At 38.8% G+C, this 24,520-nt stretch overlaps 1 protein-coding gene across 1 annotated transcript in view; it reads left to right on the plus strand.

Moving 5' to 3' along the window:
• ERBB4 (v-erb-b2 avian erythroblastic leukemia viral oncogene homolog 4) overlaps positions 1 to 24,520 on the plus strand; it is a gene marked incomplete at both ends in the record, with an annotated part of 107,508 nt that overhangs the window by 28,178 nt on the left and 54,810 nt on the right. Inside the window, 7 exons of the mRNA XM_010073343.1 lie at positions 3,230 to 3,371; positions 4,816 to 4,929; positions 6,576 to 6,702; positions 11,261 to 11,334; positions 12,790 to 12,880; positions 14,351 to 14,550; positions 23,424 to 23,556. Coding sequence (XP_010071645.1) covers positions 3,230 to 3,371; positions 4,816 to 4,929; positions 6,576 to 6,702; positions 11,261 to 11,334; positions 12,790 to 12,880; positions 14,351 to 14,550; positions 23,424 to 23,556 — 881 coding nt within the window. The remainder of the gene's footprint in view (positions 1 to 3,229; positions 3,372 to 4,815; positions 4,930 to 6,575; positions 6,703 to 11,260; positions 11,335 to 12,789; positions 12,881 to 14,350; positions 14,551 to 23,423; positions 23,557 to 24,520) is intronic.

A 24,520-nucleotide genomic window follows, 5' to 3' on the forward strand; every position in this document is an offset into this window, starting at 1 on the left:
TTTTTCCTTGAAAAATAGACAATCTAAACATACAAGCCTTTAGACAAATTTGTCTCATTTGTAGTCTTTTATAATAGTGTAAGCAGTGTCAGAATCCAACATTGATCTCAAAAAAAATGTGTAGCTCATCGCACTGGGTTGCAAAGCCAGATTTTGCTAATGTTTTCAGGAGAAGCAAACGTAGGCCTAAAGAAGCCTAGGACTAGAACGTCCACAGAGATGTGGGTTTTCAAAGATGCCCAAGTGATTGAAGAGAGAAATGCAGAGTTGAACAGGCTCCTTTTAAAATCTGCCAGACTGGATAGAGAGGAGGGTCTTATGATATGGACAATTGCAGAGGTGTTGATACTGTAGGCAAAGGGATCGTAATGCAACAGCGAAAATGAATCTTTCCGTAGCTGGGCCTGAAACTTTCTCACTGGTCAGGTGTTGTTTGATAGTGGTAGGTGTTGTGCTTCAAAAGCACATTCCAAATGTTGTTCTTTTGCTGCTGATGAAATGCAGCGATGGCCTGACTTAACTGCTAACAGGTTTTTTGCTGTTCTTTGTGGCTGAGGCTTCGCACAGGTAGATATTCAGCACACGTGGGGTGCCTGATCCAACGCTCACTGGAAGTTCTGTCTTGGCTTTGGACCAGAGAGATGGAAAAATAACATCCTTCCCCATGTTATGTGCAGTCTAAATAGGTAAAGGAAAGAAGGAAGATGCAGTTATTGTTCCCATGTGACTGTTGAGGAACATCCTCGAAGCTGATGTGTTTGATGCGTATCCATTTTCAAATGTTAAGGAGGAGATATTTGTGGCATAAGTTCTGTAATACTGCAGCCTAACAGAAAATGAGTTAGACATTCTGAATTGCAGCCATTATGGAAATATGTACTCTAAAACTCAGCTAGTGTGTTTGTTCTGATCCAGCAGAGAAGCACCCAGGGCTTTATTCATGTTCACTCCTGGCCCGAGAGCAATGTAAAAGAAATTCAGCAGGGGTCTGACAATTTTCAGGACTAGTCATTACTTGCTTAGTACACACTGGGTGAAAAGTGTAACCCTTTAGGATATAGACAACTGTGCTTAGCTTTCAGCTGAGAGATAAAACTTTGGTTTTTCCCCTCTGTATGTTCTTGTGCTTTTATTTACAAATTAGTGGCATTTAACACCAAATGCTAGAAGTTTGCATATGTTATTGAAGCAATTACAAATGTGTCCAAAGCATTATAGTCATAATATCCAAAGCATGATAGTAATAAATTAAAAGTTCCCAAATCTTCTAGATGAGTTTTTCCCGGCAAGTGCTGTCTCTCCAAAGAGTATCAGCGTGCTTTACATTATAAATTTTGCTAAACCGTTATCAGAGGGTTGTCATGTACATGATAGAGTATCTTTTAAGTCAACAGTGAATGTAAAAAATGTGTTGAGGAAACAAATCAAATTAATATTTACTGATAAGCAGAAGTACAGTTTATGAAGCATTACAAAGCCTTCAGTGTATTATGGCAGCTTGCAACAGCATCCTGTGGTAAATATGGTTTTGGTATTTCTAGATAAAATTCATCCGTCTTTCTCCATATGCTGACATACATTTGCATATGCAGTTCTAAAAGCAAGACAACAATCGTCTTCTGACATAACTGCAAGCAAACATGCTAAAAGAAGTTTTAGATATTATCTTGTCTTGCATTCAAAACCAAACTGGATCTAAAACTTGAAATGCATGGGAGGGCCTGGTTGAGTGCTCAATGAAACCAGAAATGTGACAGAATCCTATTCGTAGGGTGGACTTCCCATCCAGTTCATAGTAAAGAGTTAACTGACTGTACTTATCTTTGTAAGAAAAAAAAAATATAAATGTGGTTCTGTGAGAAACAGACAGTTTTTGTAATATGCATTCTAAAGAACCCGAGAAGACAGGATCAGCAGTTTGGCTTAGCTGGTGCTCCATGTAGGACAGTGCCTTCATCATGGAACTCCCTGTGTGCTCCTTTCAGCAGTAGATTTTGTCCTTCTCCCTTCATTATATTGTTAGTCCCTCTCCCTTCTGAAATCTGTTGACATGACAAGTAACCTCCCTCAGCGCTGCTGGTCCTGATCTGAATGGAGATAAGTACTGGTAGAAAAGCAGCAGAACAGAGGAATCTTTTTCGCTTTTCTGTCAGTCACAGCCCTGGAGGGGACATGACACACATGTTGGTATACTTACTGCCTCTTTAAAGATTCAAAACCATCTGTGTTTTTTGCAACCTGGAAAAGGACCAGAAGGGTTCATCCCTAGACTAAAACTTCAAAAGCAACCTGACTTCTGGAAGACAGATTAGTGGGGAAGCAGAATCCAGTAGCAGTGCTTGGTTAAACTGCTAGAGGGATCCAAGCCAGGCTACACTTTCATATTCATATGAAATTTGACATTTACTGTATGCTCTGTGAATATTGCTCCAACAGTTTTTTATAACCTGTGGTTAAAACTGTAGACACGATATGTGGTGATAAGGAATGTCAAAATCAGTGGGGTTTTTCTATTACTAATTATCAACCTTGCATGGTCAATTATTTTCTCTGCATACCATTACTCTCTTTATCCACACTCTTGCCTCTTCATTTGTCAAGGCCCTGTCCTTTGTCAGCTGTGGGTGGCTGAGCTTGAATGCTAAGTGATACAAAGTCCTCTTTTCTTTCCTCAGTGTGTGAAGCAACTGACCTTGTTAAACTTGCCACTTAGGGAAATGACCCCCTCCTGTGCTAACTAAAAATAAGTTCTTACCCCTCTTGCTTTCTAATTGGGAATTTAAGTTTTCAGCTGGAGGATGGAGTCATGCTGTAAGAAATCTAAAAGCTGGACCTCTGAAAAAGTCATTAGCATCTGTTTAGACTATGATAAATAGCTGTTCACTCTTGGCAGTTTTAGAATGTCCTATCGAGTTGTGAATTAGTTGATTGCTGCTAGTAACAATAGTTATGAGACAAATTACAATGTTGTTATGTTATTGTAGAAAGTGCTGTTAACAGTCAACTGTGTTTCAAATTAAGGGGGCTCTGTGAGCCCCCTTTTATAAGTCATGTGTTTGCCAAGATCCTAGCAAGAAATCCAAGTAGCCAAAATGGTTAGAAAACTATGTATCACATTGCTTGCTGTTGCAGCAAGTTTGAACAATTAAGACTGTACTTTAAAAAAAAATAAATAATCAAAAGCAGCTAAATGATTCAATTTGATTTTTTTTTCTCCCTTATTTTGCAGGCCTGCATGAATTTCAATGATAGTGGTGCATGTGTCACACAGTGCCCCCAGACTTTTGTCTACAATCCTACCACCTTCCAGCTGGAGCATAATCACAATGCCAAGTACACCTATGGGGCTTTTTGCGTCAAAAAGTGCCCACGTAAGTGCTGTGTTAGTTGCATTTTCCTGCAGTGATGGAAAGTCTGAGTCACGTTTCAGGAGTCTTAAAAAACAATGAGAGGATGAGAGCTAAGTGCATAGTGCAGTATCTCAAATCACTCCACATGCACTTGTAGCCAGTAATAACTCAGTCATGTGTTAACTAAAGACAGTGACATTGTGAGTTGCTGATGCTTTCCAAGTATCCTACGCTGTAGTGATTTTCTTAGAGAAAGGGAATTCGCTAGGCTTCTGTTTTCATGACCACCACTTGTTACATTCATCCTTTAGATCAGCATTTGTAAATTTCAAAATGAACTGTTACAATAGTGGGATTGTAAAAGGGTAGAAATTTCTGTTTCAGAAAAATAAGTCTACCACCAGTACTACCTGGCACCAAATGCTTTCATGATACTGATGCCCTTTTCTTAGCTTGGAATAATGATGGCTTGACAGAAAGTTACCATAAATATTTTCTGAGCAGTTCTGTCCCAATGAGGAAAAACTATGCAATACTGACAACAATACAGTCTTAAAGCTCCAGAGTAAAATTAGAGGGGAGGAGGGATTTAAAAAAAGAATAATCCCATGCATGTAAAAACACATGCTTCTGAGATACCAGACAGATGATGACAAGTAACAGAAAAATTTAGAGGGTCATCACTTACCTAGCCTTTGATGCTGTCATTTTAGTTGGAAAGAAAAATAAGGGAGACAGTGTTCTTACTCCCCCTTTCATTCCCACCAGAGTTTACAGTTGTGTTGTGCGTTAATTATTTTATACATAAATTACACATCAGAAGGATGGGTAATCTATAATAAATGGAACCATAGTTCAACCTCAAGCAAAATCCAAATTTTTAGTGTCTCTGGAGAAGTTCAGATTGACAGTAGGACAAGGCTGTGACTGTCAAGGCTTAATTCAGTCTCTAATACAGTAGTTGTTTTTTTGAAGCAAGGTAATAATTGTTTTTTACAAAACTGGTATAACATGGACTACTTAAGACTACTAACTTTCAGTTAGGTAGGATCAGTCTAAATCCCCTCTGGCAGTTGTTTTACAAGGCAAAATCGACATATTTGTCATTGTCTTGTTTTATCCCAGGTGCATGTATTTCTGTGTGTATGAAAGAGACAGGGCAAAGCATCTCGTTTTATTTCTCTTCAATCACTGTAGCTTTTTTTACCACAAATAATGATACCATCAAATTGGGGGAGGAGGGAGGATTGGGCCTGACAGTTCCTGGATTTTCAGAAGTCTCTGAAAACATGCCTAATTTGCTTGCTTATGCACTTCTGAAAACACTAGTCATTAAATTTCAATGTTGATGTGGAAGTGCTGAGGTAATTAATAATATATATTGACACAGAGTCTAAAAACCTGTGTCCCAGTATTAGTTAGGCCAGTGGTTCACTTTCTGCCAATATCTTCTTTTTCTCTTCAGACAACTTTGTGGTAGATTCCAGCTCTTGTGTCCGTGCATGTCCAAGCTCCAAGATGGAAGTCGAAGAAAATGGTATTAAGATGTGCAAGCCCTGCACTGACATTTGTCCTAAAGGTAGGCAGTGGTTTTATATAAATATTCTTGAATGCAGTCTGTGCTGTAGTAGAACAGAGCAGGGTGTTATTTGGGCATGAAATAGCCTACAGGAGCATGTTGTAGAATATTAATAGCCTTTGCATGCCCACAGAGCTATGCAGGCTGTGCATGAAGTATATTCCTAAATACAATAGAATGAAAATGTATTCCGTTCGAATGGTAATATATCCAAACCAATTATTTTTTTTTTTTATTACATAAGAATAAGGGGAATTTCTCTCTTGGTTTTAAAGGAATCTGAAATAATTCTTTATTATATTATTTTAACAACAAGTATTTCCTGGAGGTGTTTTAGAGCTGTCCTTTTGTCATTCCAAAGGGTGCCATACTAAAGCCCTGACTTCAATGTATGGTATGTCTCATTCTTGTCAATACAGTGTTAGGTTTCCATTTATATCCTCTGATTTTTAAAAATGTCTCTGTTTTCCCAGAATCCTCTACCTCCTTGCTAAGTCTCTAAAACATAGACCAGAATTTTTTCAGTGTAGGTGCTGTAGACTGAAATCTATATGTTACTTTGATGTCCCAAACCTGACTAGGGAGACTTGCTACTCCCTGCTCGAAGGCCCCAGGAGCAAAGCACCACCAGTTTTCCCACCTGGGCCTATGGCACTTTTCAGGTCTGGTGGAAGCCATACCTGGAAGGGAATTCACAGTGAAGCTACTGAAAAACTCTTCAAATCAACAGTCACTTAACATGGCTCAAACAGTCAAACACAGAGATCTCGGCCAAGGCAGGGTACTGACATGCTGATTTCTAAGTGAAGGCAATCCCCAGTCCTTGAACCTAATGGCAGTAAATAACTTTTTTTGCTGAATAGGTAGTTTTATGCATGAAAATACATGTGTAGAGTTCCTGTCAAGCTTCTTAGCCTTACTCTGTGAGGAGGAAAGTTGTGATGTGTTTGTAAATGTTCAGGTGTACTGCTGGTAGTTGCTGTTAGAGGAGCCCACTTAGGGAGATACGATATATTATGTGATGGAAGTCATGAAGGATTTGTGCCTGGATACATCACATGTCCCAGAAAATGCAACTAAATTATATTAAAAAGCTACACAGAGAAGTTTCCTCAGTTTGTACCGGAATTTCTCCAGGGCTCAGTAGCTTATTTGTTGGGATGATGGGTAAAGAATTATTTGCACATCCTTTCTAAAGGACCTTATGGCATGTGAATGGTAAAGTTCACAAGTCCACCAGAGCAAAGGGGACCTCTTGAGCTAGGAGTGTTAGGAACCCTCAATTTCTGCAGTGAGTAGTGTACAAATAAATGGTATGGCCACCAGGCTGGTCAGAGCTAAGCTATCAACCATGTGTTTACAGCTGGCTTGAGTGGGATTTTGTGTGGTTCATACTTGCTTTTAGATCTAGTGTGAAATACTTTAACCTAGGTCCCAGAATGTCCCTCTGCGACAGGTGCTTTAGCTTATTGTTTGTTTCAAATTGGCACATGCTTCTTTGGGAATATGGGTAAAGGGTGCCATTTTAACACTTCTCTGCTGCTTTATCTCTGAAATAAATGAAGACTCGTGTCTAGAAGGCCAACATGCTCCGATTTAAATGACTGTTTTTCCTTGTTCTTTACGCAAACTCCTTGTTTTGGCAGCATGTGATGGCATTGGAACAGGGAGTTTAGTGTCAGCTCAGACGGTGGATTCCAGCAACATTGACAAGTTCATAAACTGTACGAAGATCAATGGCAACCTTATCTTCCTTGTTACTGGGATTCATGGGTAAGTGGCAAAATTTTAAGACATTATGTCATGGTGCCAGCTGAAGCGAATTGCATCCACCTCTTAATGATGGCCGCAGGCTTCTTTTACAGAATAGCAGATCCAGGATAAATTAGTTTTCTGCCTTCTATTAGGAAGGAAACTGTTACCTTGATTCTTGTGATTGAACCTCTAGGAAGAGAAAGGATGAAGTATAGTGTTTGCACTAGAAAGAGAAAAGACTGCTGTGATCTTTGTTTACTTTCTGAGATCCTTGGTACTGGCTTACAATAATGTCTGATTAGAGAATAGAAGGGAGAAAGGGAAGTTAGTTTCATTAGTTTGTTTTCAATTTCGTATGACCAGCAATCTCATGTGCAGAATATGCAGAGAAAGTGCCTCACCTAGCATAAATTGTCGTAGCCTGGGTGGTTGTCATTGCATAAACATGCAAAAAAGCTGCCCTCTTGTCAATCAGTTTTGTAGTATATCTGCAAGTTTCAATTAGAGGTATGCAAAACTCACTGGTATTTCAATACCATATTTTGGTTTAAATATGGTAGTATATTGCATAAGTCTTGATAACAGTTGAGGATGTGGAGGTACAGAACCAAAGTCTCACCAGTGTCGTCTCCTAAAGGAAGATAAACCAGCCAGATAACTAGTGCCTTACTGGTTATAGTTTGGTGCACTGTGTGTTTGCTGTTGTAGCAAAGATGAATGCATGATGCAAATGCTGCACGGGTGAGATGTGTCCAGGGAAGACAGACAATACTCCGTTTTGGTGGTCAGGTGAGGTCCAATGCAACTAGCTGCATTCTGGATTCTTTCTGTCATTGGGAGAAGACAATTATGACTGTGTCTTCATACTAATTCAAGCCTTCATGTTGTAATCAGCCATGGTGAATTATATGTGACACTGAGAAATATCTGAACCTATTAAAATGAGAAAAATCCTCAAAATGCACAAATAAGATTAAACCCTTTTGTCCCTTTTTTGTGATAAATATGCAGATTTTTTTGGTGATACATTACCAGTGCAGAGTACTCAATTGCTTCTACTACCACTACATAGACTTCAAATTTTAATTTTCCGTTTAGGTTCCTCAGAGCTTTTGATATTGCTTGCAAATGGTTGTCAAGATTTGATACCTTAAATACAGTTCCCAAACCAAATCCATGTTTGTTTATGACATAGAGAAAATGGTATTAACTGAATGTCTGCAAATTGATCTGAAACAGAATTCCAGCAGGAGTACAGCCAGCAGATTTTTCTTTAATCTTTCTATAAATTCAGCTATGTTTAGATTATAATATGGTGGTTGACTCTGGGCTGCCTGGCTAAAATTTCCCTACTAGGTGAGGTGGGAAGAAATTATTTGTTTCCTTGATTTGATACAGTGATTGGTTGTAATGCTTCAGCTACAACTTGACTCCAGCCTTGAGAAAGACAGTTGAAAATCCACTTCAGTGGGGCCCTGCAGCTCAGTGATTCTCAAAAGGCCAGGAAATGTGAGCTCTGACTGTGTAGTTGGTCTTCTCATCTCTCCAGTGCGGAGTATAGTGTGAAAGGTTATTGTAGCACAGGGAAGAAGAAGGACTTTGGTTCAAGTGGTTTAAGGCAGAGCTGCTTTGAACTTGTTGAAAGCCTGGGGAAGGTCACACCAGAGTCAGCGTTCAGGCTGTCACACTTTCTGATCTGGCCAAATGACCAACCAAGAGGCTGGATGTAAATCTATTAAATCTCACAGGACAGGGATTACTCTAATAAATGCAAGACACGCAGCTAGAGGACATGAGCAATTGTGTGTGGATTATTCCAGTGCAGTACATGAAATGTAATTTTGAGTATTAGAACTGCTTTTGTTACAAAAGTTATATTAGCTGCAAAGTTAAAAGATGAGTCTCATTAACAAATCTATCTAAATTAAAAGAACCAAACCCAACCTTGAATAAACCCATATTAATCTGAAAAATATCTAAATTATGGAATATAAAGCAGAGGGTTAAAATATTTTGTTTGATTTTAATAGAAGAATATAAGCCTAGGATGTGTAATGTTGAAACTTTGTAGAGAAAACTCACTCCAACAAGTTTTAAGTATGAGGACACTGAGTTCTGCAACCCTAGATTTTTCCGTAGCATAAATTACAGTGATATATATTAAAAGAAGAGAAGAATTTTTGAGAATCAATTAAAACAGCTTTATATTTCTGGAACAGCTTTTTGTTTTAAATTTCTTGTTACATTTTGCAAATCAATAATATAGAAAGGAAATATAAAAAAAAATGACACTAGCTACATAATTGTTATATAGATGGACAGTATGGAGCAGCAACAATAATGCATATTTTCCACTCCAACTTTTAGTTAACTTCTGTAACAAATTAATTTACTCAGAGTGAACTGCAGCTTTTAAAAGTATGAATTTTCAGTGTTTCAGATTGTAAGGACTTAAAGCCTATCTCTCTGTTGGGAATTGAAAGACTTTTTGTAGTGGCAGAGAATTACTTCAGGGAAAGATTCTGAGTCGATTTTTTTGTTTGTTTTCATTGGGAGCTGTGCAGTTACAATTGATCTTGTGATATTTTGATCCTGTGATTCTGTAGCCTGTCTTTCTTTCTTGAGTATTTGAACGTCAAGTCTCTGTGAATTTGTAATAATTTCATAAAAACTATCTAAATAATTATTAATTAGTTTTATCCACAATTATTGGTAATAGTTTATATATAAATTAGATAATTATGATTTGGCTTTAATTAGTGTCCAGAAGTTACGTGGGATGAAGGTAGACCTAGGTTTTGGTGGGTCAGTAGTACTTATTCTTCTAAGGTAATGCTCTGCTGCAGTGTGCAGATAAAGTGATCTTCATTAGGATACATATCTGCTGCCTGAGACAGACACAGAAAACACATTGTCTGGAAGATGGGTAGGACCTGTGTAGGTGAGATGCAGCCTTCTCTCTACTGTTTCCTCCTGACTGCGGTGCTAAAAAGCCAAGCTGCCTTCTGCTTGTGTTTGCTGTCTGTGGAGGGGTGGGATACACCAAGGAGAGCTGTAGTTTAGGCATGTACAACCCCAGCTACCAGCAAACGCTGCCTCCTCCTTCCCCCCACTTGCAGCAGGAGCAACAAGCCATCAGTGCTCACAAGCGTTTTATCTTCCCTTTAGTTGTCCCTCTCCAGTTTCAGAATGAGCTGGAACTCTCATTCTTGGAGCTGTAAAATTCAGCTGTGGCTGTTATACTGAAAAACCTTGGCTCTGCTAGTAAGGGTGGTAGAAGGTGACTGTGTTATTCTACAGATTTATATGTTGCTAAAACATATCAGATGTTTGGCTGCTTAAGGGGGTTAAATGTATATTTGTCTTTAAGGACTACTTTACATTAGGATTTGGAGCTGAAATTCAGCAACCTCATGTTTGGTACAGGCAAGGGTTTTCCTTTTTTGATAGTAGTGCATTATAAAAGCAAAATGCTGTGTTTCTGTTAGGTAGTCAAAACTTGTTGTCTAGTTTTCTGAGAGCCCCAAATTGTTAAAATTAAGTGTATGTGATGCTCCTGTGGTCCACTGGGCTTTATGTTAAGGTGTGGGAACTCCTTTTGTTGCTGCTAACCTGGAGTCACCTCCAGGATGGTTGGAAGTGACCCCATCAGTCTGTCTCCACACAGACTTGTGAGGCCTGTCCCTAGAGACAGCCTGGTTGATTACCTGCATGCTCCAATTCCAAGAACAATGCCTTTTGGACAGGTGGAAATGCATGTTCCATGTTTGCTCAGCATGTTTCTTACCCTCAGAAAACTCACAAAAATACCATAACAATGCATTATAGAAGAATCTTTTCCTGGATTATTACAGGTTTTTTGTTTGGATTAGGCTTCTAGTCTGCTTCTTAAGTAGCTGTAGAGTCTTTGCTCTTTTGAAATAGGGGGGGAGATCATTTTGGTGATGCACTCTCAAAATCAAAGTCAGTTTGATCCTTTTACACTGTAGCATATCTAACTTTGAGATTTTAATGTTTGGGGGTATTTCATTTCTAAGGTGACAAACTGGCTTGTCAAAGATCTGTGCTTTTTGATGTTCTCTGTTCAGTACCTTCTAAAAAGTGTGTACACATTTAATGCCATTTGTCAGGAACTGCTGGCAAGATCTTAGTTTTGTTTAGCTTATAGTGTGTTACTCAATTCAGTAGCAGTTTTGATAGTCCTGATATTACAGTACTACAGCTGTACCATTTGAGTTAGTAGTTGAAAATTCATCTTTCCTTTAGGGAGATTACTCATGGTTGTTTAGAATCCCTTAACTTTCCATGAGCATAAATATTTGCTAAAAGATTGATTGGAACCTTAAAGATCCTAAGCACCATTATTTACCTTCAGGATGACTTGGGAGAGGTTGGACCCAGGTTCTGCAGGAACAACAGTCTGAAAAAATTGGAAACGGTCTGAAGAAATTGGGAGTATACGCTGCCTAAAAGCAAAGTGTTGACCTCCTGAATGCTGCTTTCTACATGGTATAGCTTTGAGAACTTGATCTTTTTTTTTTATTCCATGTCACATTTTGTCCATTTGATCTTTCAGGGACCCGTATCACACAATTGCCGCAATCAACCCAGAGAAATTGAATATCTTCCAAACAGTGAGAGAGATAACAGGTAACACACTTCTGGTTTCATATAATCTGAACTTCTCACTTTGCATTCATCCTTGTAATTTGTTGGGTTTTCTGAAGAACACAAATTGCTTAAAAATCACTTTACACTCACTGCATTGTAAATTTCATAGAAGTTTAATGCACAGCAATGTCAGTATCTGTTGATATTCACAGTGTGTTGTCCTTTGCTCATGAATACGGAATACCCATTGTGTTTGGGGTACACAAGCATCAGAAGACCAAGACCTTTCTGTTGAGTGGGCAAGAAGTCTTGGTCTTCACTTGAAAGCATTTGAAATATGCCTAGGAAAAAACAGACAAGCCAATCTGTTTGCAGCTACTTCTCTTGGTCTAACAGCAGATGCTGCTACAAATTAGTTTCTGTGATTTAAAGACATGTATAATGTGTGGGATGGTAGTCCCTCCCATGTTTTGTGGCTTTTCAGTGGGGTCATATAGTTAGAACTCAGTACTTTACCTTCCTTCTTGTTGTTCCAGAACAAGGGAAAATACCACAGCTTTGAGTTCTCTATTGATTGGTGATTATGTATAGATAGGGAAATGGAAAAAAAAGATCTATTTCATACACACGAAAAAAATCTTTGGATGCTACAGCATGATTGTAGCTGGGTGGAGCTCAGCAAACTTGTAAAATGAGTTCTCTCCGATGTGCTTCACCTCTCAAAAGTTGTGTATTTCAGCAAACCAGTGGGATTAAAAACTGAAAGTAAAATCTAAATCTCTCACTAATTAATGCCAAAGATAATTGGCATCTGACTGTCTGTAATTTGGCATTCTTAAGCACACTGTCTAATTGACAGTCTCAGCTCTACAAAAGTGGAATTATCCCTGTGCTTAAAGATGTCCTGCATTTCAATCCAGTACTGAATCAAAATCATAGGGAACTGCACTCTGTAGAGGTCTGTGTAGCACAAAATAAGCAGTCCTACATACCTGTACAGAGAATGCTCTCTGGTTATGAACAGTCCTCACACACACACAGAGAAACAAATGTAAGTTCTTTGTTTTAGGAAAGTCTTGTCATCTTTTGCTGCATCTTAAATCTCTCAACTTTTGTCCTTAGTCTCTAGCACATTTTAAAACTAAATGTTCTTAACTCAGCCAAGTCTCCAATTTTTCTGCTGCTGCTGTTTAGAAAAGGCTGGGAGGCTTTACAAGATTTCAGCCTGTGTTTAGTTCACCCTCACTGTGCCTGTTGAAAGTGCTGCTGTGACTGTAAAGAGTCCCCCTTTGCCTTCTTGGAGGAGACAATGGTGAGCAGCCTGATGAATTCAAAGACAGTAGTCTGCAGCATTCATTACCGATTTATCTCTTTTTCTCAAAGCAGCACTATCTTTCATTTATAGTCTAAGCCTATCCTAAGTCATGTATGTGATAAAACAGTCTTTATGGCTGAAGTCATTGATATTTGTATGCTTGCCTTTTTTTCATTCAGGGTATCTGAACATACAGTCATGGCCTGAGAATATGACAGATTTCAGGGTGTTTTCTAACTTGGTTACTATTGGTGGAAGAGCTCTTTATAGGTAAGGTATTTCCTCTGTTGATGGAATTGGTTTTTGTTAGTATTCAATGATTCTTTGTTCAGTACCACAGAATGCAACATCCTTTGGGAAGGATATAATTAATTGATACAGTTTTCTTTGTTACCAAGGAATTAATTAAAAGTATCTTTGCTAATCCGTTGTTTATAATGGGTAATACCTCTTGAAAATAGTATTTTTTTTTTTTTTTTAAATAACATCTTGGTTCATTGCTGTAGCTGTTAACTCATGGTCTGGAAAGTACATTTCATGGTTTAAAATACCTTGTGAATGTGAAACATAAAAGGCATTAATAGTAGAACTTAGCCTCCTTATCAGGAAGTTTGTGTGGTTGCAATTGGAAGTGCAGGCTCATGTTCCCAAAGAACAATGTGGTCTTAAGAAATGTTAAAAGATAAATACATGGAAGAACACTGAAATCACTGAGGTACCTTGCAGGGGTAATGTTCATTAGGCTCTGTAGTCCTGTTTTTACCAGAGATGTTTCCATATGAGCCCTCATATTGAGGAATTGGTTTGAGGAGAAGAAAATATGGTGAGAAATAATGAGGGAAGCACAAGAAGCTATCTGAATGATATATACAGCCAGCCCTGGTTCCCCATTGTGTAAATATGGTAAATCAGTCATGGGGTTCTGCTGGCATCTTAAACAGCAGCCCAAGCAGATTATGAATAGCAGTGAAACCTCGAGATTGAATTACAGCCCAGAATGCTGTTTGGAAGCAGCAATTTTTATTTGAAACAGCTGGAAAACAATTATAACCATTAAAATACAATAACTTAAAGGATGCCCAGAAACTGGATATTGTCTTCACTAATCTTCAGTCATAAAATATGTGCAGGCGTTTCCGTGTTACACAGACAATCATTTACCATTCCTTTGATGAAGAAGGGAGATAACCACATATTACAACAAAAGAAAAATGAAATGTAGAAAGTGGGCTGGAAAAATTTCCTTGAAAATAATTTCTCCCTGTATTACTGTAAATTACATTAATTTGATGTCTGACAGAAGACGTTAATACATTTTGCATGACTTTGTCAGTTTCTCCTTAGCATATAAACTATCATAGCATTAATTCTGTTGTCTAAGAAAAAAAAAATCTTGATTTTATTCAGTTTTCTCAGCAGCACTTTATCTCGAAAAACATGTTAATGGATGAAATGGAACTGGATGAGGTGGTTTGCTGGCTCAGTTGGCCTAGTGCATCACAGCTTGTGGCATCACAAGTCTCACAGGGCTCATAGTTTTCCAGGCAACAGAACTGGATGTTGACTCATAAAATATTTGTGTCACCCTGAAATAAAAGTTTCCTGACCAAATTTCAGGTTTGCCAGCAGTAACATCTTGACATTAGGAACTAATTCTAGTGGGAAATTTCCAACCAGCTCCAATAAGTTCCACTTTCTGGAGCTGACTGCTGTTCTCTCTTGCATTTGTTTTCATTGCAGTGGCCTTTCCTTACTCATCCTAAAGCAACAAGGCATTACGTCTCTGCAGTTTCAGTCCTTGAAGCAAATCAGCGCTGGCAACATCTACATAACAGACAACAGCAATTTGTGCTACTACCACACTGTCAACTGGACCAGCCTCTTCAGCACACCCAGTCAGAAGACGGTGATTCATAGAAATAAAAAGGCAGAGAACTGCAGTAAGTACTGCTGCTCAGTGCAGATCTTCTTGCCTACAATTAGCACACGTGGGGGGAACGTTATACAACTCCTGATGGGATACAGTGTAATGAGCAGACCAGAAACTCGGCTGATGTCTCTTGGAGCTCCACGGACATTAGTGGAACTATAATCATTTACAGTCTCTAAGGATTTGGTCCAGTCTGCTTCTGAGCAGACTTATAGGCAAATGAAATGTTTTAAGGTATGAACAAATGAAAGGGAGAGGAGAGAGGGCACTGCTTCCTTACTGTGATGTGAACTACACCAGAGATCTAGTTTCACAAATATGAATTCTGAGCACCATGTGTGGAGTGACTGTTGTATTCATGAAAAGCACTGATTTTACAGATTTGAACACTACACCCCTTTCTCCTTATGGAGTGAGATTAGTATCTTTTCCTTCCCGTGCCCTTCTTCAGCAAAGTGACCCTCTCTTAATCCAGAAAGGTGACTTCTCAGACTGGTTTTGATCACTAAGTTCCTCCTTTCTGTACTTGACCTGTCTGATAAGGAAGAATACTTTTAATTGGGCCTAAGGAAAACTTACGTACCAAGACCTGGATTGAGATCATAGTACTGAAAAGCAAATGAATGCTATGTAGCAGATGAGTCAATTTGGTGATGCAGAAATTGGGCAGCAAATTGCATTAATACAGTCACATTGTAGCAGCAATACAGTTCATTTTAAGCATCTGTTAAACTGCTAGCAAGAGAGGAGATTCATTAACTTGCTGTAAGTTTAAGTGATATTTCTGAGTTTTGTGCTTTGACCAGCCAGAAGTGATTGCTCTGGACTTTTTCAGGGTGTAGTTCTACTCTTAACTTATTCTTTTAGTTCTTTTTTTTTCTTTTCTTTTTTCCCCTCCCTTTGAAGTACTATTCTATTATGCTTTGAGAGAATTTGTGGCTGTGCTTGTAACTGTAGTATGAGACTACCTTCCAGTGTTAAGTGAAACACAGCTATACATTTATCACTGCTGCTCGGTTACGTTTCTAATCTCTTCTGCCATGGAAAAGCTATGTGAAGTGGGAATTTTTGTTTGGTAGGTCTGTGCATGGAGTTGTTTTGGTTTGCTTTGGTTTTTTTCTGTCATTGTTATTATTGTTTGTTTCTCTACATACAAGTTAAAAAAGTGAAGGTTAAAGAAATGCCTTGTGCTATTGATGTAGGTAATTTAATTGTGACTGTGCCTGAGGGTGTAGAGGGAAAGGGTTGTTTCCTAACCTCCAACAGACCACTGTCTGCTTTTAAACTGCAGCATACTTTATCCTTTGATGTAAACATTCTGTTGTGTGAGGTAGAAGGACGTGTTGAACAGAACTTTTCTTGGTAGAAGTTTCTGTGTATGCTTGCAAAAGATATCCTTGGAGTAGGTGGTGAAACTACGGATTAGACCCTTACCTTTGGTAGAACATTTTGTGAGAAGGCAGTACAGAAGGTGGAGGAGAGATGTGGTGTCTGCTGCTATTTCTGTAGTGAGGAAGTGGACAAGGGTGTCCTGTGTGTTGAACAGCTTCATGCCCTGGTGTCCTTACTGCTGTAACACAGCCAAAGGCATGAAGAAATGAATCCAGGTGCTTGTCTGTGAGAGGAGCATAGCACCCTATGTCATCCAGAGATGATTGAACGTGTGCTGATAATGTCCTGTGGGAATGAAGCGTTGATGAAGACTCCAAGAATAGTTCTGAGTAATGAAGTTCATTAAATTAGTTAACCAGTTACAGGACAAAGAAGGCTACACAGCCTCTATTTTCAGCACACCCAACTTTATATTGTTCTGGATTAGCTCCAGTTGCTCAACATCCCTGAGCTTTGTACCACCTTAAAGGCTTCTGTCCTCTTGTTTTTGGTTTTGGTTTTGGTTTTTTCTTTTTCCATCTTGATGCTTTTTCTTTGCTTTGAGTTCTTTTGAGTGTGCATATTATTAGAACATTAAATAAGATCAGCCTTGCAAAGGAAAAGCATGTGTTTTCTGGCACTGTCACCTCTTTAGAAGCTTGGTGGAAAGCTCCTGGCTTCCCATGAGTAACTAGTGCCCTTTGTCTTGCCAGCTAGAGCATTTGTAGATATCTTGTCATTCTTGATAGCCCTAACTACTGAAACGTGGACTTCCAGGATAAATGGAAATGTGGATGTACTGTCACATCATCCTCTTGCACTGTATGTCTTATCACTACATTTGCACACAAAGGGGAAAACTTTATTTGACTTTTAGCTTGTTGAGGATTTGTTATAATAGAGATTCAATATTTTTTCAGGAAGACAAATACTGCTAAAGATATTTTATAAAATTTACCACCAAGGGAATCTTCATGAGGAAAACAAATATCATTCACTTCATTTCAAGAAGTCACAATGTAAGCTACAGTGCCAAGGGACTCGTTTTAAAAAGGGACTCTAACCGATGTTCATTAAATGGACTGTTTATAATGAACTTAGGTTAAGGGCCAGGTTACTCTGATGAGAAGGCAGTGTCTTACCTGACTTCCTGAATCCTAACAGGGAGCAGTGCTTTTCACTCTCTATGCACATCTGCGTGAATGAATTGATTAATGTTTTGTGGCCTTTTGAGAGTCAGCATTAGATGAGAAGAGCTACCCTGATGCTTCACCTCTGCTTGTCAGTCAGCACCTCTCTGGAGTTAAATGGGTTCTGCTGCAGGTTAGATGCCTAAGTAAAATCTTCACAATTACTTGGAGTAAGACAGAGCTGTTCCTCAGAGCCAGATCCATTTCTCCAGCATCCTCTGAAACATCTGTGATTTTCAGAGTAGGCCAACAGACAGGGATTTACGAGAGTTTTCTTTGAGTCTTCTACTGCCTGAATGATTGGGGTCTGAGGGTAGGCCTCTAGGGTTTCAATTTCTGCCTTTCAGTTATTTTTCCTGTTGTAGACCCTGATCCTGCAGATTGTTGGGCATGTGCCCATGCCCCCCCTGCCTCTCTGAGACAGAGACAGATCTGACAGATAAGACTAATTAGAATGGGGAAGGGAAGTGCGTAAGTAAATACTTGCAGGATCGGAATCCATCCTTTGTGGTAGAAATACTGTTTGCTTGCATGGTAACTAGCAGGGTGTGAATTGCTAATAAAAGTATCCATTAAAGATTTTTTTTTCAGATGTTTTCCAGTGAAGAAACCACTCTAGACCATGTTAGTTATTGCAGACACTCTCAGACCTCAGTCAGTGGAAAACACTACAGCATTATCCAACACACAAAATATACTTTATACATCAATTGTTGAATCTTGCTATTTCTGCCACTTCTTAAAAATGTTCAAATGTTCACCAAATATTTCACCACCTTCAAGATGGCTTTTCCAAAAGCTGGTTAAAAGCCTAGCAGAAACTTCACCTGTTTGTAGAATGCTGAAAATACAGGAGCAAAACGTGTGTGGTTTTTGAATTTAAAAAAAAAAAAAATCCATAAACACCACAGTGCTCTGTAGCTTTGTGTTGTCTTTCTAATGCTGTCTCATGCAGGGCCAGAGAGGGGTGGAATGTGGGGAGAGAGGGAAGGAATGGGACCTCCCTTTTCTCCACCTTCCCTATCAGGGATAGAAATGTCAGTGTCCAAGCTCGTGTGCACAGGGAACGTAGCAGAGAGTGGCACCTTTGAGGCTGAGCACCATGGAAGAGGCGGCAGTACATGATCAGCAGCGAGAGACTCCTGAACTGCATAGACCCTAAAAGAAGCTGAGGCTTGGGGGCAGGTTACAGGAGAAAATTGAGGGCATGGGGCAAGTTGAGGCTTCAACAGCCGTTTCACCTTCAGCACAGTCTGATAGGGTTCTCCCAGGGTTGTTTAAGAGTTCCGATAGCAAATGGGCATCTTCAAACTGTTCAGTCGAGTGGAAATTAATTGGAGAGTGTCTAAAATGCAGTGCATGAAACTCTCATCTAATGACTTTTGATTGTCTGCTACTGTAAACTGTAATGTTAAACACAGTTTGTGCATAAATCTTTGTTATGAACATTATTAATGCAGAACGAATGACTATGAAGTTATATGCCAGAGAATGTGCTCTGGAAGTTAGATTTTACTGTTGCTCCACACTGAAGTGAAGAATCTGCCCTTTTTTTCCCCAGCATGTTTTTTTTAATGGAACAATCAGAGATGACTCATGTTAAATATGAGTGCACACAAAATAAATGTAGAAAAAATTTTCTTTTATACAAAATTGTTTAAATAATTCCTTTCAGCTGTAGTGATACCTGCAGTGTACAGTGAAACCTTTCTAGGCAAAGGTTGTTATAAATGTGATTGTTATGAATTATGCTAATTTAACCACAAATTAACAACTTGAATAAATGATTGCATTCATTATCAGGTGTGTTGCAAATCTAATTGAAGTCTATGGGAGCTTTTCTTTTGAGCTCACAGAGCTTTGGATCAGGCCCATAAGTGTACAGCCAAATAACAATAATTTTTCTTTTTTTAGATAGCTAATTTTCTTGTGTTCTATGTGGGTTGGGAAAAAGCATTGAACCTTTCTAGTTCTAAGCTGTGTAACCCCATTAATGAAGAATGAACACTTGTTCTAAAAATCCCGATGAAAATGAGTTCCTGTCAAAAGCATGATTGTTCTTTCCTTGCACATACGGACGTGTGATATGCTGGAGCTTCAGAACATTGTCAGTCCATGGAAATGCCAAATAATGTATCTAAAACTGAAACATTTATTTAGCCAACCCTATAATTAAAGAAGAGGAAGAAAGACACGTGTAGTGGGTTTTTATAAGTTGTCAAAAAAAGACTCCCTTCTTGGCAAGATTCATTTCTGAAAACATTTCTGTGACTTAGAAGTAAGCAGAAGGAAATAGTGGTTTGAGGTTTTTTTTTCCTATTGCATTTTTCATAGACTACAGGCACTGTGTTGGCTGGATTTCAATAGGGTAATCGTGATTTTCTTTACTGAAAAGCTCTCATTTTATTTGCATAAGGTTACTCAGTATGTTTTCTGAGCTACCTTGTAATAGCGTCCCTTGCCATTTGAAAGGTTATTTTGGTGCATGCTGTGTGAGTGTGTGTGTAAATACATTCTGATCCCAGAGCAGTCTGACAGCTGAGAAGAGCGAAAAGAAAGGAAATCACTAGTAATAAAAGCACAATTTCAAGTTACAGAAAAAGGTGAGAAAGCAAGCAGGAAACTGCCTTTCAGTGATGAGAGTATGTAAAACAAAATCAGTAGAATTACTAATATTTCTAAGATTGAAAATGTGAGAACACAGATCTCCAAAGCAGGGTGGTTTTTTTATTGCATGACAAACACTTAAAGTGAGTCATTGATTAGAAAATAAAACTAATCATATAAAAAGTTTGCTTAATTAGAATTGTGATAGTTTCTGGGTTTGGAGGTTTTCCCCTCTTTTTTTAATTTGCTCATCCAGTTTGAGCCTGAAGCTGTCTGTTAATCCCAGGTGTCCCTGTGTCAGGCAGCGTGAGGCAGGACTCAGATATTTGACTGGTCAGTGTCAGTCACACACCGCCATGAGACTGGATGGGGAGATTGGCAGACCAGACGTGAAGTGCTGGAGTCTGCTCTGAGGGAGCCCTCAAGTGTGCTCTAAATCCAAAGGCATAATTCAGGTTCCCCTGAAATGCCCAGCTGTATCACCTGGAGCTTTGTCCTGGGTGCTCCTGTTGGCAACAAACATGAAATAGGCCAAAACTGGCCTTTCATACCAAGTCAGTGCCTTCTGAACTGTACTGTACAAAGCCAGCATGAGACTGAGATACACGTGAAACGTCTAAAAGTAGATGAATAAAGAAACGCTGTAGCATCTGCTAGTGTAAAGCTTTCACCTAGTTCATTTTATTTCTGTGAAGTTCAGTCAGTGTCAGCATAGTGGATCTACTGACATCTGGCAGTTGTTATAAAAACCTTGCTGCACTTAAAAAGAGTTAGGGGTAGGACAGTGATAAAAAGCTGATTTTTTTTGTCTCTGCTTGTGCTGGCTTTGTGCGGTGTGGATCCTTTCACTGCAGCAGAGTGGCTCCTGATTTACAGCAGAGCTTAGGGAAGGAGAATGAGGCATCTCTTTGTAATGGCATGGGAGTAGCTCAGGTCCCTCTCGCTGTGCTGGAATCTCTGAGAATTAATACGCTTTAAATGAAATTAAATTAACACCTGGAATTACTCCTAAATCTAATTACTTTATGTTTGCCTGTACCTGATTTGAACTTTGACACAAAACAAGAATGAAAAAGATACTTCTGAACTCCTTCTGGATGTTGTCATTAAAAAGGATATGTGATAGAAAAAAAAAAATACATGTATCCAAGCATTCCAGCCTTGATAAGACATGAGTGTGCAGATGTTTCATGTCCAAGGTTATTTGTGGTATTGTATTAAATAAGACTTTCATCTACCTGCTGAATTACGTGTGTTATACAGCAGAGCCATGCAGGATCAGCAACAGTGCTGTACAAGTAGGAAGCATGATGGTGAGTCTCTTGTTCTTGGATCAATTTGCCTGTACAGGGCTGGAGAACATGAACTCTTTGGTTCCTATGCTGCTTGTAAAGGTGTAAAAGTGAAATGTCCTTTTTTTGGCACTGAATTATGAAAATGTTCCAGGCAGAAAAAGAAGCAAGTAGATTAAAATCTGCCATTCTGAATCTTAATAAAGCAAAATGTCCTATTGGAAGAAGAAAGGAAAGATGGACGAAGCTTCACTGCTCTTCTCTACTCCCTATGTGGGCTAGGAGAGAGAAACCATGCATACAATTGTTGCATATTTTTTTCTGAAAGAAGTGCTTTCTGATAAATTCAGCGGTCAGAAAGCAGGGTGACAGTGGGAGGAGGGACAGGACAGGCAGTGTGTATCAAAGGAAAACACCCTGCCAGTGTGACATGAACTTCTGCATGTCAGCAGGCAAAGGGAGGTGCAGGAATTCCCTTGTAGGAGACAGAAGAGAACATAGGCTAGGCATGCTGTATGGGTCGGAAAGATGTGTTTGACAAACATGGTGCCAACATCAAACAATGCTGCATGATGAAAAGCAGCAATTACAGAGAGAGTGGCTATGTGAAGCAGTGTGCTCTTGCATACAGTATGCTGCCATGGCAGATATTCAGTGGTTCAAATGTGGGATATTATATACACCATAGCTCAGAATAACCAGTGTTAAAATATGCTGGAGAGAGCAGAAAGCACCTTTCTGCCAACTTTTCCATTATTCAGAAGGGTACTTCTCAGGTAATAAAACTCAGAATACTTTTTAATTGTTGAGGTAGGTTGTGGTGGGCAGTACCTAACTGCACTGTGCCAGTCTCGACAGTGGAGACAAAACCATCAAGTTTCCTGAAATGAAAAGAGGGCCTTTTTTTTTTTTTTTTTCCTCCCAGTCACCCAGCTATGCTGCTGTACTGAAAGAAGTATAGAAAAATAGTATGCAAAGTACTACTGTATTTTTATTTAATATAAAGCTGCCAGAGTGCTTTTTGAACTTTTGCAAAAATATTTTCTTTTGATTTTGCTGTTGCCCCTCTTCAAGTGGGTGCTGGGTATATGCAGTTGCTGGTTGATGGGTGTATTCAGTGTATGCGTGTGTTTGTTCCTGACTGGGCATCTTCATTGCTACAGCATTGGCAGCGGTTGTAGAATTCTACCAGAAAACCAAGTTTTATTTTATTATTTGACACTTCCCTCAAGTTGTTTCCAGTGGTTTAAAAAAAAAAAAAAATCAAATAAGTGTTTATATATTTGCCATCTCTGGTATTTTAGATCTTTGCTATTTTTAATCTGCTCTAGTCTAGTATGTAGCCATTTGCACAAAACATGTCCTCATGCAAGAGTGAATTCAGATTAAGAGATTGGCCCTTTCACGTGCCAGGGTCTGGCTGAATCTGTAAAACTGTACTTTCTTCAGATGCTGTAGAGACAATATGTTTCCTTTTGTTTTTCCTTATTTTCTCCATCTTTCAGAGACATCTAGATGTTTATATAGAGAAGGATTTATAAAAAATAGAAAATACAGAATTAATTATATTGCTTGAAACAACCTTCCCCCCTCACCCTTTCTTCATTTTGTTTATTTAGGCTGAATTTTGGGTTGGAGACCAGGACCACTATTTATTTTATGTGGTTTTTGGGTTTTAACATAAAGGCTGTGTTGGCTCTTCAGGTGTGTTTGCAATAAATAATTTTTAAAAATGCAGTTAGTGATGCCTTTTCTTCAACTTTTTCCTCACTATCCATAAGTTTTATTTCAAGGAGTCCTCAATTCAGAGGTAATGTTTCATATTGTAGTTTAATAGCCCTTCTGTGGATTTGGACAATAGATTTTTCAAATCCTTTAGATTTTTAGCATTTACTATGTCCTATGTCAGGGAGTTCTGCAGCTTGATCTGTACTTTCTATGAAGAAAAATCTCAGTCTTGAACCCTATTGGGTTCTTGTCTCTTTGAATGCCCATGAGGGACTTGGAAGAAGTAATGAACAATTTTTTCATGCTTACTTAGGTTCTTCTTGCCATTCACAATTCTGTAGACCTTTATTGTGTCCTTTCTCACCCATATCTAAGGCTACTCTTCTGTTTATTCCTGGTATAGAAGCGCTTCTCTAGTTTTGATCATCCTTGCAGCGCTCTTAAACCTTTTACTCACTCTGCTATATCCTCTCTGAAAGGAACAGACCAGAAGTGTGTATAGCATTCAAACTGTGAGTGCACAGTGAGCTTCTGTAGTGGTATGATGATAATTTTCTGGGTTTTCTCAATTCTGTTTCTAGAAAATCTGAATGATCAGCTTGCTTTTCTGAGTATGGCAGAATGCTGAATTAAATGTTTTCCTTTGGATTTCAGAAGGCTATGTACATTAATGGTAGTATCCTCTCTCCCTGCAGCTGCCGATGGAATGGTGTGTAATGAGTTATGCTCAAGCGATGGCTGTTGGGGGCCAGGGCCAGACCAGTGTCTCTCCTGCAAGCGCTTCATCAGGGGAAGGACCTGCATAGACTCTTGTAACCTGTATGATGGGTAAGATATTTGCCTTGTACTTTTCCCTAAAGTTGCTGACTTCATTGTTCAGGACTTTCATAAGTCATTTTGGTTTTACGTTAATCAATGTCTGGTTCCATTGCCAATATTCCTGATTTTGAGTGAAATATATTGTAGGATAAGTTTTAAGTATTTCCAAGTCTGAACTTGTGTAGAAAGCTTTACCTAGTATTCTGCTGACTAAATTTTTCATGCAACGTCAAAAGTTTGTTGCACCTTTTGCATTCCTGATGATGTAAACTTTGATTTAGGTGAAGACTAAAAATCCACCATTTAGCCCTATTTCAATATTGACACCCTTATTCAGAAACACACACAATTACGTTCTTTTGGATTAGTTAGATTTAGGCATGTGATAAAGAATAAGGACCCCAAAGTAGGAAAACTCACTCTTTTTTTTCCCCTAATACGCTATGTATGTGCATATACAAATATAAATAATAAAACCAACATGAGTTCTTCTCCCCTTTCTTTCTCCCACTCATGCATGAGCATCATCTCTTCTGGAGGATGGGTGGGGGAATACCTGTGTGCAGCACGGCCAAGGTGGCTTAGGCTGGCTTATGACAGAAAAATAGAGATGAACTGCTTATATTAGCTGCAGCAAAAGAAATTTATAATTAGGCTGTGGAGGGCAGCAGGTGAAATTTCACTTCCTGTATAACAGTAGAGCAAGGTCCCTAGCACCTCTTTTAAAGTCAAGATAAAAAAAACATTATTTTAATTACCTTTTTCAGCTCAAACTGCTAATTGAAAATAAGATCACTGTATCTATGGTTTATTTCTCTTTCTTCTCCTGCCTTGGATTCCAACTCATGTAACTTTTATGGAACAAGTGTTGAATGAACTTCCATGTATATATGCATGTGTGAAAATATTCTAAACTCTTCTATCTGGATAATGCATGCAAAAAAAATCTTGTAAGAGTACAGTTTTATATGCT

This window comes from Pterocles gutturalis, unplaced genomic scaffold (genome assembly GCF_000699245.1).
Source record: "Pterocles gutturalis isolate BGI_N339 unplaced genomic scaffold, ASM69924v1 scaffold12557, whole genome shotgun sequence".
Lineage (NCBI taxonomy): Eukaryota > Metazoa > Chordata > Aves > Pterocliformes > Pteroclidae > Pterocles > Pterocles gutturalis.